The 16,478-nt window shown below is 38.9% G+C and overlaps 1 protein-coding gene across 4 annotated transcripts; it reads left to right on the top strand.

Moving 5' to 3' along the window:
• Positions 1-4,045: 4,045 nt before the first annotated feature.
• LOC136771321 (major histocompatibility complex class I-related gene protein) lies at positions 4,046-15,831 on the top strand. 4 transcript variants are annotated; one of them, XM_066723538.1, is made up of 8 exons: positions 4,046-4,222; positions 5,090-5,206; positions 11,443-11,703; positions 11,841-12,107; positions 13,809-14,078; positions 14,199-14,324; positions 14,641-14,694; positions 14,807-15,831. In XM_066723538.1, exons 1-8 carry the CDS (start codon positions 4,165-4,167, stop codon positions 14,869-14,871), a joined length of 1,218 nt encoding a protein of 405 aa, XP_066579635.1. In that variant the 5' UTR covers positions 4,046-4,164; the 3' UTR covers positions 14,872-15,831. The 4 variants fall into 4 exon arrangements, with proteins under 4 accessions (XP_066579635.1, XP_066579638.1, XP_066579636.1 ...); XM_066723541.1 differs by lacking the exon at positions 5,090-5,206 and having other exon boundaries at positions 11,482-11,703; XM_066723539.1 differs by lacking the exon at positions 5,090-5,206.
• Positions 15,832-16,478: the final 647 nt, after the last annotated feature.

Below are 16,478 nucleotides of genomic sequence, written 5' to 3'. Positions count from 1 at the left end.
GTACAGAAGGAACAGGGCTTCTCAAACCCAGTCTTGCAGTATCCCCTAGGCTCCAGCTGAGCTCTAAATTACGTAGCTGGAAATAATCTGTAATTGATTAATTGGGCCATTTTAAACCAGTCCATTGTTAATACTATGAGAGAGAATTGAGGTATAGATTACATTTAGTAACAGGAATGTCCACAGGAATAATAAGCATCAGGTACTGCAGGGGTATCTGTCTATCTGTGTATGTTTCTGTCAAAATATAAGGTTAGTGGTGCACTCTACCCATTCATTATGATGCTATTGAATCTCAAATATCAAACGAGAATCTTGCTAAAACTATTTTTGCCCCTTCACATTCTCTGGATTACCTGGATTAAAGAGCTCTGCGGAAGTGCATGACAGAGGATCCACCCTAATCCGGTACCAGGTTATTCCCTCTTTTGCTCATAGAGGATATGAAGCACCTCACTGCATTAATAGTGTCTTTCTCCATGAGCAATTCCGTGTATGAGGGTAAGATTGCAGAGCTTTGTTTTCGTTTTTGTTGCTTTGTTTCCCAAGCTCCTGCGGCTAATGAAATTCAATGGTGACAAGTGCAAGGTAATACATACAGGTAACAAAAATGTCCACTATAACTACACTATGGGACGAATAGAACTAGATTAAGTAACGCATGAGAAAGAGCTAGGAGTCTACGTGGACTCCTCACTTTCTCCATCCACACAATGTGGGGAAGCAATAAAAAAGACAAACAGGATGTTAGGGTATATTGTCAAAAGTGTAGAATTGAGAACAAGGGCAGTGATGTTCAGACTGTACAATGCGCTAGTTAGAGCTCATCTGGATACTGTGGACAGTTCTGGGCTCCACACTTCAAGAAAGATATCGCTGCTCTAGAGGCAGTTCAGAGGAGAGCAACCAGACTTATTCCAGGTCTGAAGGGAAAGTCCTACTGAGAGACTGAGGACCTGAACCTTTTCACCCTGGAACAGAGGAGACTACGTGGGGACTTGATCCAAGTCTTCAAAATCATGAAAGGCATCGACTACATCAAACCAGAGGAGCTTTTCCAGATCAGCAGGGACACACGCACCCGGGCCGATTCTAGGGGGGTAGGGGGGTCACGGCACCCCGCCATGAAGCTTGGCCACCCCACGGGCCCCCTCTCTCTCTCTCTCGTTACCCCTCTTTCATTTTTTTTTAAAAATTAAAAAATATATATATATATATATATATACACTCACCTAAAGGATTATTAGGAACACCTGTTCAATTTCTCATTAATGCAATTATCTAACCAACCAATCACATGGCAGTTGCTTCAATGCATTTAGGGGTGTGGTCCTGGTCAAGACAATCTCCTGAACTCCAAACTGAATGTCTGAATGGGAAAGAAAGGTGATTTAAGCAATTTTGAGCGTGGTATGGTTGTTGGTGCCAGACGGGCCGGTCTGAGTATTTCACAATCTGCTCTGTTACTGGGATTTTCACGCACACAACCATTTCTAGGGTTTACAAAGAATGGTGTGAAAAGGGAAAAACATCCAGTATGCAGCAGTCCTGTGGGCGAAAATGCCTTGTTGATGCTAGAGGTCAGAGGAGAATGGGCCGACTGATTCAAGCTGATAGAAGAGCAACTTTGACTGAAATAACCACTCGTTACAACCGAGGTATGCAGCAAAGCATTTGTGAAGCCACAACACGTACAACCTTGAGGCGGATGGGCTACAACAGCAGAAGACCCCACCGGGTACCACTCATCTCCACTACAAATAGGAAAAAGAGGCTACAATTTGCACAAGCTCACCAAAATTGGACAGTTGAAGACTGGAAAAATGTTGCCTGGTCTGATGAGTCTCGATTTCTGTTGAGACATTCAGATGGTAGAGTCAGAATTTGGCGTAAACAGAATGAGAACATGGATCCATCATGCCTTGTTACCACTGTGCAGGCTGGTGGTGGTGGTGTAATGGTGTGGGGGATGTTTTCTTGGCACACTTTAGGCCCCTTAGTGCCAATTGGGCATCGTTTAAATGCCACGGCCTACCTGAGCATTGTTTCTGACCATGTCCATCCCTTTATGACCACCATGTACCCATCCTCTGATGGCTACTTCCAGCAGGATAATGCACCATATCACAAAGGTCGAATCATTTCAAATTGGTTTCTTGAACATGACAATGAGTTCACTGTACTAAACTGGCCCCCACAGTCACCAGATCTCAACCCAATAGAGCATCTTTGGGATGTGGTGGAACGGGAGCTTCGTGCCCTGGATGTGCATCCCACAAATCTCCATCAACTGCAAGATGCTATCCTATCAATATGGGCCAACATTTCTAAAGAATGCTTTCAGCACCTTGTTGAATCAATGCCACGTAGAATTAAGGCAGTTCTGAAGGCGAAAGGGGGTCAAACACAGTATTAGTATGGTGTTCCTAATAATCCTTTAGGTGAGTGTATATATATATATATATATAAACTTGTACAGTGGAATTACCATGCTTTAAATGTTTAATGTGTTTAGTTTTTTGGTGTCTTTTTCTTATTTTCTTATCAGGCTGTTTTACTGCATTAGCGCTAACGAAAACCAGTCTCCAATAATAATAATAACACACACAGGGGAGAGATACCCTGGTAAATGAGTGTGTATCATATGGTTGCATCCAGCTATGTAACCAAGCCTTAAAAAACGTACACTTAAAGGATTTAAAATTAGCTGCTAAATTGAAATAAATAAACGTGTTAGTTATCCCTACACCTTTGCTACAATTAACCCGGTTGATTACCGGTAGATTAAGGTGCTGCTTATTAATGTGTTATTCACGATTTATAAAGTATTATTAAATGATTAATATATAATGTATAAAGTATGAATAAACGAGTTATACTACAGTTATAACACACATGGAATAGTCACAATGTTTAACAGGTAGCTAAAAAGTGTCCCTTTTCACTAATGCTTTGACACATTCCTACTAAATATTTTTTTCAGTTTTGGATCATAATTGTTTTACTTTTTAGCCTCCTGTTCGACAATGTCCATTCAATGTGTTGTTATAACCGAGTTATAACTAATTTATAATGTATTATTAATGCTTTATAAAGTATATATTACTCACATATGAAACATTTATAAATAATTAATAACATATTGATACGCAGCATAAGTTTTCCCTAAGTAATTATAGTGGCAGACGGCAACATTTGCCCCTCTATCTAATTCCCCCCCCCCTCCTTTTTTCATCTGCCAGGTGCTAATAATAAAATTAAATAAAACAACATTTATACTTAATATTTGATCTCCTGCCATCAGGAGCCAAATTAAGACTCTATTCTAATTTTGATTGACACGTTCGCCTACATGACCACTTTGGTAAAACTAGGAAAAACATAATTAAACATGAACTACAACTTAAGGACGAAAGAAAAAAGAAAAAACAACCAAAAATCTAATCACAGTTGTGACTGGGACTTGTTACATACATGCGACTTTTTTTTTTGGGCCGCCCATAAATTATTGGTGGGGACAATTTAACGCTAAGGTTCTCTCAAAATATGAATCTATCGATTGATTTTTTAACATTTTTTTCTTTGTTATTGTCCTACACTACTACTACTAGTACTTCAAATATGATGATGATGATGATGATGATGATAATAATATAATTTTATATGAATTAATATTAATAATAGCCTAATTAATACTAATTACAAATAAAAGACTGACGTGTCTGGATTTGTGCTACTAATCTAGCACTTATTATAGACAAAGAAATACATTATCCTGTAAAGTGTGATATAGTTTTAATATCGTTATAGCAAAAAAACAAAACAACCAAAAAGTGATTGAATATTAAATATTGTTAAATAGCGAGCAGTGTTATATCAGGGTTAAGGGTGTAAGACAGGTAACACACAACTCACATTGTGTTAGCAGGGAAGGCATTATTGTAGATTTTCTTCAACACCAGTTACATCATTTGTCTACCTGTCTGGACCTGCTCGACAGCAGACCAGCTGCGTAACAAAGTGAAAGTGAAACTTTCCATTTAGTTCCTCATAAAAACACTGCGACGCACTAACGACAGCAGCGATATTGGAAACGGGTTTTCTTTCTAATGTTCCAGTAGTTGCTTATTTCAGAGACACGCCGTTCTAGTTTATCTCAGTGTGATGGTGCTGGTCGCTGCAATATTGACATTTATCTCCCTGAACGGGGCAGCTCATGGAGGTAAGTAGTTTATTTGTTTGCTTGTTTTAATCACTTCCTTTGTGTATTTTAATAATATATATATTTCCAGTGTTACCACTTATACCTCCTTCACCCCCTATCTGGTGTAGACAGACTCTATAAACTAAACTCAGATCACACGATCCGAGGTAATATCACTCCCAAATAAATAATTCAGGATTGGCAATAATACGTAATAATAATAATAATAATAATAATAATAATAATAATACATATTTTGTAGATGCAAAATACAGCCATATGTTCTGAGATATATATATATATATATATATATATATATATATATATATATATATATATATATATATATATATATATATTACACATTTATTTGATACAATAGTTATATTAAAATGTACTGTCAATGGTAGATTATGGGCGTGTATTGAGGGAAATCACAATTTCATGCGATTTATAAAAGAAAATGTTATAATTTGTTTATTGGTTGTTAAATAATTTAGATTTAAAACAATCTTATGTAACAAAATTCAAAATTAACAATTAACAAAGTACAAAAACCGACAAAAAGCCAAAATCACATTTTTTTCCCTGAGGTGTTCAGCATGCCTGATTTTGAGATTTGTATAACTATGATTCATCATGCTGCTTAATCATACATTGTATTGTTGTTTATCTGTGACTTCCCCTTTGTCTTCTTCCTTTAGCTCATACCTTTTGCTTCAAACATATATTTATATTTTAATATTTCAAACCTTTTGTGCACACACATATTAAATACTCACAGATACACATGTGAAACACACACACGCATATGAAATGCTCACACACATACATACATACACAGATCAACCATAACATTATGACCACCTGCCTAATATTGTGTAGGTCCCCCTTTTGCTGCCAAAGCAGCCCTGACCCGTCGAGGCATGGACTCCACTAGACCCCTGAAGGTGTGCTGTGGTATCTGGCACCAGGACGTTAGCAGCAGATCCTTTAAGTCCTGTAAGTTGCGAGGTGGGGCCTCCATGGATCGGACTTGTTTGTCCAGCACATCCCACAGATGCTTGATTGGATTGAGATCTGGGGAATTTGGAGGCCAGGTCAACACCTTGAATTTGTGATTCATCAGACCAGGCCACCTTCTTCCATTGCTCTGTGGTCCAGTTCTGATGCTCACGTGCCCATTGTAGGCGCTTTCGGCAGTGGACAGGGGTCAGCATGGGCACCCTGACTGGTCTGCGGCTACGCAGCCCCATACGCAACAAACTGCGATGCACTGTGTGTTCTGACACCTTTCTATCAGAACCAGCATTCACTTTTTCAACAATTTGAGCTACAGTAGCTCGTCTGTTGGATCGGACCACACGGGCCAGCCTTCGCTCCCACTTGCGCCCATGACTCTGTCGCCGGTTCACCGCTTTTCCTTCCTTGGACCACTTTTGATAGGTACTGACCACTGCAGACTGGGAACACCCCACAAGAGCTGCAGTTTTGGAGATGCTCTCACCCAGTCGTCTAGCCATCACAATTTGGCCCTTGTCAAAGTCGCTCAGATCCTAATGCTTGCCCATTTTTCCTGCTTGTAACATATCAACTTTGAGGACAAAATGTTCACTTGCTGCCTAATATATCCCATCCACTGACAGGTGCCATGATAATGAGATTATCAGTGTTATTCACTTCACCTGTCAGTGGTCATAATGTTAAGGCCGATCAGTGTACAACAGTGCAGTCATCGGTGTACATACTTATGAAATGTTTCCTTGGGAACTTTTTAAGTGCATGCAAGAAATTCTCATACAAATAAGTGAGATGTTTTTCATATGTTTGTGCAAGAGATTTCAATTGCGTGGGACAATTTCAGTATATCCGGAAGTCATTTCAATATGGCTGTATTCAAAACTGCACACTACCATAATACACTTTCTACATACCAACATTTCAGTAGTGTGCAGTATGCATATCGGATGTAGTATATTCATTTGTATGGCAACCCAAATTGTGATTTAGAGATATCTCAAAATACAATTCAAGATATCTCAAATTGAATTGCAGATATCTCAAACTAACTACATTTCAGGATATCTCAAATTGGAGCTTTAAATTAAATATTTCAAATTGACTTCCTGTCCTATTTCAGATATCTTAAAATAGACAGAAAGGTGCAGATACAAAACATACAGCATTCAGCATCTCATTCAATTTGAGATATCTTCAAATAGAGTTCATTTGAGATATTTGCAATTCAATTTAAGATATTTTGAATTGTATTTTGAGATATCTCTAAATGACAATTTGGCTTGCCATATAATTTGTAGTATGGTAAAAGTACCCATATGGATTGCCACATTCGCCAAAATATGCAGTATACAGCCAGAGCTCATTACAATGAACAGTGAACATTACAGTGTAACGGGGCTCATTCGGTTTATAATGAGCATATTACAAGGTGATGTAACCCCTCAGTAAATGTAGTGCAGTGTTGAGGCTCCCATGGTAGGAGACCCGGCCTTTTGGTGTAAAGGGCTTAACACTGTACTGCGCTGGAGTGGCTGCGGTGTGGGGGGGTCCGGATCCCGGACGGGGAGCTCTGACCTCAGACAGCTACAACTGCATCCTATCATGCTTCATGTTCGGCAGATGTACCATGAGGTCACATGACATATATAGCACTCTGAATAATTTATTTTCATACTGCAGACTGGACTACGTACTAGTCAGAAAATCAGTGTGTATCATGGTTTTGGCATCAGCTCTTATCAGGAGGTAATTTCAGTACAGGAAGGCACTTCACAGGTCCATGACAATTTGTCCCTGTCAATTCGCCCCACAGACAATTGGTTCCCGACAATTTGCACCTATGATAATTCGCCCCCATTCTACAGTATCCTCATTAGCATTTGTTACCAGGTGTGCATTATCTTATTTTTGACCAAATTATTTCATTTCTTAATTTATACATTTATTTGAGACTAACTTTAATAATTAAGTTATGTTCATGTAATCAGGACAGTTGGCTGCGGCAACAGGCTACTTAAAACAGGTTTTACATGTAAAGCAGGTTGTGTGTTGTTTTTATATATATATTGAATTCAATACTTGTGTGAATGTTTCATACGTGTATGTACCTGAAAGATTTATTCCTCATACTACTGTATATTTTACATGTGCTCTTCTGTTTTAAGTAAGATTATAAAATAAGTGTTGTAATTAAATAAAAAATACACAATTTAACCATTGCAGAACATATTTATTTCCTGCATACACCTTGTTAACTGTAACAAAAAGATTTGTTGTTATTTAATGTTATTTCCTGAATAACATTACCGGAAATGATTGAGGCCAAAGCAATTCCAGTATAACACGTAGATGTTTCAGCTCCCGAGGACCATGTTATTTTAGAGGTTTACTATGAAGCATTTAAAATTAAATTTAGATTTTTTAATTAATTTGTCAAGTCACAATGTATAATTTAATTAATCAATTAATAAATTATGCATTGAATTAATTTGTCGATTCGGTAATTTATTTAGCTGTTTCCCAATTGATCTTTCAATTGTATTTGATTGGATTCGGAGAGATTCAGCTGAAACTTGTCAACACAGCACTGAGTGCATGCACAAGAAGACGAGAAAATTTTAGTTAAGTACCAAGTTATTTACGAAATGTTTTAGCTTTTGTTATTATTTGAAAAGTAAAAACATACAGAATATGTGTTCATCACTGGCTTGCAAAACTTGCTCAACACAGCTTGGATTCTTCAAACAGATAACTTAAGGAAACATTCTAAATAAACTAGTTTTTAGTTAACACATTACATATGTTAAATTCTTTAGATATTTATCATTTTATACAATTAATATATTTAATAAATTAATATATTGCATCGATATTTCTCTCCCTTTCATCTCCTTGATTCAAACCAAGTGTATTGTGACAGATCACTCATTTCAAGGGGAGGCCACTAGAATAGTGAAGTCAGAGGACCAGGGATCAGCAGCACAACAAGAAGTCATCAGGCCATGAGTCATCGGCCACAGTTCTAGGGCTTGGGTCCAACAGGGGAAACACAGATGTGGAAAGAAGGAGGGGTTTGTGGGATCGTGCCTGAGACCACAGTACAGTTACTTATTTGGTTATTTGACCTTAGTGTTGCGGTTTCTCACTACATACTGTGCCTCGGTTTGACTAATTGTGGACCCAGCTGCTCTCTGTAGTCCTGCCTAAAACATTGTGGTACAGTTCTATCACACATAATCAAAAAGTTTATCCATTACATCTACACTTATGTCAGAGATTAACAGAGAAGGAATATAATCTCATTCTACCACAAATCAGACCATTGTTAGGCTAATGCACAATATCATGCTTAACTAGCCAGTTAGGTAACTAAAAGCTAAGTTATTTATAAATGTTATGTTACCTGTTTGAAGGTAACTACATTCAAGCTGTTATGAGCAAATTTTGCAAGCCAATATGCCTAAAATTAAATCTTGCATGCATGTTTTGCAAGCCAGTAATGAACACTTTACACATATACTGTATATTTTTAATTTTCCAATGATAATAAAATCAGAAACATTCTTTCAAACAGTCTTTCTGTCTGTGCTTGGTGCTGTGCTGACCAATGATGTATGCGTCTGTTTAATTGACAGCATGTGCTTGGCTGAGGCCTCCTCAGGTGATTGACAAACTGTACTTTACCTAGACTGGTCCATTAAAAACCTAGCAGTATAAATGAGTAATTGTATGTAAAAAACAATGCAACAATTGTAAGTCACCCTGGACTGTTAAGAAATGAAATAATGATAACAATAAAATAATAATGATAATTAATATTTGGCATATTTAATTAAGCTGCAAATTATCTTAAGCTGTTGATAGAAGGCTGCTGCAGATCCAGAAGGAGATTGGTTCTCCAGGCACCAGTGATTATTAATAAAGTTAATAAGGAAGCTGTTTCTGGGTTTACAGACCATTGCTTCCCCATTTATCTCTTCTGCCATTTTCTAAGGACAGACTCATGGCAGAGTTTCTGTTACATATTAACCTGAGACATTCTTAATTACAAATTGTTATTTTCAAGACTTGGATTTAAGTGTTGAAATCATGTGATATTTATTTTCCTGGATTTATGTTTTGTGTTGACGCAGCATTTAGTGGTAAAACCACAGCCACACAGAGAGACTGTCAAAAATGCTTAGAGAGTTAACGCGTTTTAAATTGCTGTAACTCCAGTACAGTCTTCTAGACCAGACAGTGCTGCTCAGTCTGTCCCGACTGGTTTTTTCTGGATATGAAGGGTCTTGCTGCAGTGTTAGTGACTCTCTGCCTTTTTGACGCCATGTCTGTGAGTAAGATCGCTGCTCTATGTTACTTTTCAGTTGATTTCACTGTGATTTTGATTAGCAGCTGCTGTAAGTGCTTTTCCCTGATCAGTTGCAAGTTTTATTTTATATAAATTCGCAGTATTAGGGAGACAGTAAAAAAAAATTTAGTCCGGAAGGCACAGTAAATGGAAAGTGAAACTTAATTTGTCAGGGGTTACAGTACAGTACTGCAGTCTAATAAAAGTAGATGTTTAATGAATTTCTTTGAAAAGGGGGCAAAATAAAGACATTCTTAAACCTGAAGGACGAGTGATCATGGGAAACTATCGATGATGCCTCTTTGTCATACAGTTTTTACAGTCATTACAGAGATCATTTATTTGTTTAAATATTTTTGTATGTATGCACTTTGTATTGCACTTATGTTGTAAGTCGCCCTGGATAAGGGCGTCTGCCAAGAAATAATAATAATAATAATAATAATAATAATAATAATAATAATAATAAAATAGTAATAAATAAATAAATTATATATATATATATATATATATATATATACACACCGATCAGCCATAACATTATGAGCACTGACAGGTGAAGTGAATAACACTGATCATCTCGTTATCATGGCACCTGTCAGTGGGTGGGATATATTATTGATGTGTTACAAGCAGGAAAAATGGGCAAGTGTAAGGATCTGAGCGACTTTGACAAGGGCCACATTGTGATGGCTAGACGACTGGGTCAGAGCATCTCCAAAACTGCAGCTCTTGTGGGGTGTTCCCAGTCTGCAGTGGTCAGTACCTATCAAAAGTGGTCCAAGGAAGGAAAAGTGGTGAACCGGCGACAGGGTTATGGGCGGCCAAGACTCACTGATGCACGTGGGGAGCGAAGGCTGGCCCGTGTGGTCCGATCCAACAGACGAGCTACTGTAGCTCAAATTGCTGAAAAAGTTCTGATAGAAAGGTGTCAGAACACACAGTGCATCGCAGTTTGTTGCGGTGTGTGTATATATATATATATATATATATGTGTGTATATATGTATATATGTGTGTGTATACTCTGCATGTGGTGTTTGTTTAAAATGTAATGTTGTAATAAATTGTGACAGATGGTTTGGAAAGTTTGTAACTAATTGCATGAGTAAACCATGTTACATAAAATATGTAAATTATTTAATTTAATCTAAACACTTTTTCTATCAGAGCTGCCAAAGGCAACTGCATTGTTCACTCAAACAGTCCCTTCTTGTTTCCTGTTTGTATATATGGTGATGTGCACATAGGAACTTCTGGAACATCTGAAAGATGCCTACTTTCACATCCCCATCATGCCAATGAACAGGAAGTTACTCCTCTTTGGCCTGTCTCTAACCCTACAAAGCTTCCACAAGCGCATTTCTCTCCCTCTTCCAGTTGAGATGTTGCTTCTGATTGTCCCTTTGTCAGAGACTTCTGGGCCTCCTAGTGCGTCACAAACCCTCCCACTCGGCCTTCTCAGGATGATGCCTCTGCAACTGTTTTGTTCACTGAAAATGCACCCACACCGCGACCGAGCCTGCTTGGTGGAGCATTCCAGTTCCCTCAATATCTTGCTCTCTGTGTGCCCCTTGGATTTGATCTATCACCGAGTGTTCATGACGACAGATGCCTCCAAGCAAGGCTGTGGAGCAGTCTGCAAAGGACTTGGAGTCTGAGGTCGTTGGACGGCACCCACCCAGGCCCTCCATATTAACCGCTCCTGGCAGTGCTAGTTGAGCAGGAGGTGTTACACAGAGAGTATTTCTGTACCCCATGATGGGTCACACAGCCTGTTTAGTTAGATGTAATCAACTGAAAGATACAAGGATGATATCAGAGAAACGTTTTAATTACAATTAAGGGTCTTTGTGTTTGTTTCTGTCCAGGCTCACACTCGCTCTGGTACTTCCTCACTCTGACTACAGGACAGACTGATTTCCCAGAGCTGGTCATTGTGGGGATGGTGGATGATGTGCAGATGGAGTACTATGACAGCACAGTGAAAAAGGTGCTTTCTCGCCGGCACTGGGCCCCCAACCCCGATATTGTGGAGTTTGCCGAAATTAAACTGGACAGATGCATGGGTACTTACTACAGCATGAAAGACAAACTGCAGCGGCTCACAGTGTGCTTCAACCACAGTGAGGGTGAGTAGAGAGACACAACATTTAAACTATTAAAGTGTGTGAGACCATATAAAACAAACAAGGAACATTTTCATCCAACTTTCCAATCACAGTAGGAATATTATTATTATTCATGTGTGTGGGTTTGCATATTTCAGGTCTTCACACCTACCAGAGAATAGCTGGCTGTGAGCTGGACGATGATGGCACAGTGCGCTTTAAGGCAGTGGACGCCTACGATGGGCAGGAGGTGCTGAGCTACAACCCACAGGCCTACAGCTGGAACGCCCTTCTGCCCGACAGACTGATTGACCCATTGATGCTCAAAGTTAATAGAGTAATAGATCAAAATGTCTATCAGCCCATGTGTGTGAGAATACTGAAGAGCCACCTTCAGCAGGATACACATATAGTCAACAGGAAAGGTATGGGGCAGAGCTGAACTCCATAGATCTTTGTGCTGTACAGTAAAATCCAGCTAAAATGTGTCTCCAGTACTACTGTGTATGGGACACCAAATTTAAAACAGACTTTTTTCCTACTGTCTTTTTTCACAGATTTAACTTAAATCTTGTGATTTTTTCCAGATTTAGTAAATACTTAAGCAATTTGTCCCACATGTATAAATATTTCATGTTTTTAAATAAATAATTAAATGCTAAATCTCCATTCTGAAAAATATGTATTTATCCTTTGAGATATTTAGCTAAATCTTAAACATGGGCTTTGCAAAATGATCGTTTAGCTTTGAAATAAATATTTAAATGAAATCGTAAATATCTGAGTCACAGAATAAATATATAAGCTTTTAATTAAATGTTTAGTTTAAATCTAAATCTTAAACCTAAATATTAAACATAAATGTAAAATCTTAAACATAAATGTAAAATCTTAAATGTAAATGTAAAATCTAAATTAAATCTAAAGCTAAATGGTAAATGGTAAATGCTAAATGTAAATGTTAATTCTAAATCTAAAGTTATATCTAATTTTTTAGTTTAAATCTAAATGTTAAATCTGGAGTTTGCAAAATAAATATATAACTAACATTCAAATAAAGTCCAGACCCTCTGGACATGTCAGCCTCTCACACCAGTGGGGGTGTGGTATTGGAGTAAACTGCGTAATCTGAGCTGTGTTTTTGTGCATCGTTGGGGCATCAGATTGTGTTTTCTTGATGTGGTCAGTGGACCTAGTGCAGACTGGCTCCTAAGCAAAAAGCAAAAGCATCCCAGTAAAAACAAGCTTAAAACCTCACCAAGTTGTGGATTGATCAGGGCTTTATATGCAGTGAACAGCTAGCAGACCAGTAAGCACTGGGTATGAAGTATTAAACTCACAGAAAACCATTTTCTCCTTTGGTACACTGGCCCACAACCCCACTTGCTTTATGTTTTTTTTAATAAAACAACATATAGTACTGGTCATGACTGTACTACACTGGGTGTGTGGCATGGTTCATACCTATAACCAGATGCATTGTGGGAAACTTGCAGAATGGAGTGAGTATGAAACACTCACAATTACGGTATGAATCATTCTGATTTAAACTGAATGATCTAAGATATTAATTTATGAAAGTTAATTTAATAACAGTTAAAAAACGATTTGATATACTTCGGCCACCATCATTTACAGAGATCATACCCCGTCCACTGCTGTAAGAGGCTGACCTGACCAGAGGGGCAGGGACTGTATTTGCATGTTAGCTATATATTTATTTAGCAAACTTCGCATTTAACATTTACATTGAATGTCTATTTTGATTTTAAATTTAAACTTAAGATGTAGATTTAAACTAAACATTTATTTAAAAGCTATATATTTATATTGTGACTCAGATTTAAGTTAAATATTTATTTCAAAGTTAAATGTTTAGTTTGCAAAGCCCATATTTAGGATTTAGCTATATATGTAATCAAACGATAAGAATTATCATTCATTTAAGTATTAATTTAAAAATATTAAATATTTATAAATGTTGGAAAAATGGCTTAAGTATTTACTAAATCTGGAAAAAAGCACAAGATTTAAGTTAAATCTGTGACAAAGACACTAGAAATAAGTGTGTGCTGCTTTACATTTGGCGATCCATAACTGAAAGACTCTTTGCTTCTCCTCTACAGAGAAGCCCAGAGTCAGGGTGTTCTCCAGGGGGGCGGAGGTGGTCTGCCTGGCGACCGGCTTCTACCCCCGGGCTGTGGAGGTGACCCTGCTGAGAGACGGCCAGCCCGTCCCAGAGCAGCAGCTGAGCGGGGGGGAGGTGCTGCCCAACGGAGATGGGACCTACCAGCTGAGGAGGAGCCTGACTGTCAGCAAACAGGAGCAGAGAGAGCACCAGTACTCCTGCACGGTCACTCACAGCAGCATGGACAACAAGCTGCACATGGACTGGGGTGAGACAGGGGAGAGGGGGAAGACTGTGACTGTAGCTGTGTGTGTGTATATGTGTGTGTGTCTATGTGTCTGTGTGTGTGTGTGTGTGAGCAGCCCCTCACTCTCCTGTTTGCCCTCAGAGTTGCAGCCTGAGCCGGACGCTGGGCTCCTCGCTGGTGCAGTGATAGGGGCTCTGCTGGCCTTACTGATCATCATCATCATCATCATCGGCATCTTCATCTGGAGGAGGAAGAGGAAACCAGCAGGTGAGGGAGAAGGAGACACTGAATCACTGAAAACTGTTAAGAGCAGGGGTCTCCAGCCCTGGAACTGGAGAGTTACAGCTCTAATTGGACTAATTAAGCTGTACGATTGTCCAATTAAATAATTCAGAGCTCAAGTACAATAACAGTTTGAGGATCCTGAGTGTTTCCAGAAGCAGGGCTGCAGACCCCAGTCATAGAGACCCCAGCAGGAGACACACAGCGGAGTGTAATTGACGAGCAACACTGACACTGTCTACTGCTGCTGCACAGCCACACTGACCCCACTGTGACCCCACTGTGTCCCTCTCTCCTGCAGGGGCCGGACTGGACTGCAGGACTGGTGCTGCTGTGAAGTACAGCGCTGCCCACAGTGAGTACCAGTGTACTATACACAGTGTCTATGACTGGCTCCAGGGCCACAGTGAGTACCAGTGTCAGTCACCTGTGCAGGGGCCACTGACTACTGAGTGTCTGTCTTACAGGATCAGACGGAAAGAGCAGCAGGTCTTCAATCAGCTCTGTGTCTGAATCAACCACTTCACACTGACAGAGGACTGCAACATGGATAGAGCTGTGTGTGTGTGTGTGTGAGTGTCAGTGTGTGTTTGTCTTCATGTCTGTTCCTGTGTGTTTAAGTGTTTAGGGATCATGCAGTGCCTGAAAGAGAAATCTCATAAAATCATAAAATCAACATCAATACCTGATATATTAAAGTATTTAAGAAATCTACACTATTAAATATTGTTGAATACATCAGAGAGGAGCTTGTAGGACCCAATTAGTTTATTGGTTATTATTTAGATATATTTTATACTTTGTATCTGGCTATTACACATTTACAGTAATTAAGAAAGTGAGCTTTATGTTTATTCTATCACTTGTGCGCTTCTTTATATAAAGTTTGAATATATGTTGCTTCTAATTTAGTCATCAGTTTAGCTATGGGGCCTCAGTTTTCTGACCTGGTTGAAATGCCTTCATTAATTTTGGAAATCAACCTTTTATGTAACTTTCTTGTTATTAATATCAAACACCTGTACAATTGCTGTGAACACTCACCTGTGGAACATGTGGTATAAAAGTTTTTATTTGGTTTATTTTACTTCGGAGCCTGTGTGGAGTGGAAAACTGATAGACTGATGTGTGTAAACCATAGCAACCCAAGATGAACTGTCTTTCCTGATACAATAGGGCTGGAGCACTCACTGGAGTCAAGCCTTCAGAGACGCTTCTTTTCAAACTGGACTTTCAAACTTTGAAAACAAAGTGACAGAGCCGTGACTCATTAGAGAAGTGTGCCCAGCTGCCCTCCATCTTTCACACTCAGCCCACAACCCTCACTTTTCCTTGCCTGTTGTATCTATTTGTATTGTATTGATCAGTGTCAATATTGTACAGTTTTTCCTTTTCTGTAATCTTTGCTAAGAGGAATGATAATAGAGGAAGGTAAATAAATATGATATTGAGCAGTGTGCAATTTAAATAAAAGCACTTGTCATTTATAGTGCATTTGTTATAAATTGCATTTTACTTTAGTTCAGTTTTACTTGTTAGAGTGGAATATTCCTATTTATACAGTGTTTATCGGAGGAGTTAGAGAATTTGGGTTCTACATTTGTATATACACTCACCTAAAGGATTATTAGGAACACCTGTTCAATTTCTCATTAATGCAATTATCTAACCAACCAATCACATGGCAGTTGCTTCAATGCATTTAGGGGTGTGGTCCTGGTCAAGACAATCTCCTGAACTCCAAACTGAATGTCTGAATGGGAAAGAAAGGTGATTTAAGCAATTTTGAGCGTGGCATGGTTGTTGGTGCCAGACGGGCCGGTCTGAGTATTTCACAATCTGCTCAGTTACTGGGATTTTCACGCACAACCATTTCTAGGGTTTACAAAGAATGGTGTAAAAAAAGGGAAAAACATCCAGTATGCAGCAGTCCTGTGGGCGAAAATGCCTTGTTGATGCTAGAGGTCAGAGGAGAATGGGCCGACTGATTCAAGCTGATAGAAGAGCAACTTTGACTGAAATAAGCACTCGTTACAACCGAGGTATGCAGCAAAGCATTTGTGAAGCCACAACACGTACAACCTTGAGGCGGTGGGCTACAACAGCAGAAGACCCCACCGGGTACCACTCATCTCCACT

The sequence above is a fragment of the Amia ocellicauda genome, chromosome 15 (genome assembly GCF_036373705.1).
Source record: "Amia ocellicauda isolate fAmiCal2 chromosome 15, fAmiCal2.hap1, whole genome shotgun sequence".
In the NCBI taxonomy this organism is placed as follows: Eukaryota; Metazoa; Chordata; class Actinopteri; order Amiiformes; family Amiidae; genus Amia; species Amia ocellicauda.
The sequence above is the reverse complement of the archived record's forward strand: the minus strand, read 5'-3'. Positions and strand labels throughout refer to the sequence as shown.

Bases quoted from the DNA above. Each gene is read 5' to 3' on its own strand.
- LOC136771321 (XM_066723538.1), top strand. From the start codon at position 4,165: ATGGTGCTGGTCGCTGCAATATTGACATTTATCTCCCTGAACGGGGCA. The intron at 5,207-11,442 runs GTAAGTTGCGAG...GTTTCTGTCCAG, and splicing joins CAGCAGATCCTTTAAGTCCT to GCTCACACTCGCTCTGGTAC. The intron at 14,325-14,640 runs GTGAGGGAGAAG...TCTCTCCTGCAG, and splicing joins GAGGAAGAGGAAACCAGCAG to GGGCCGGACTGGACTGCAGG.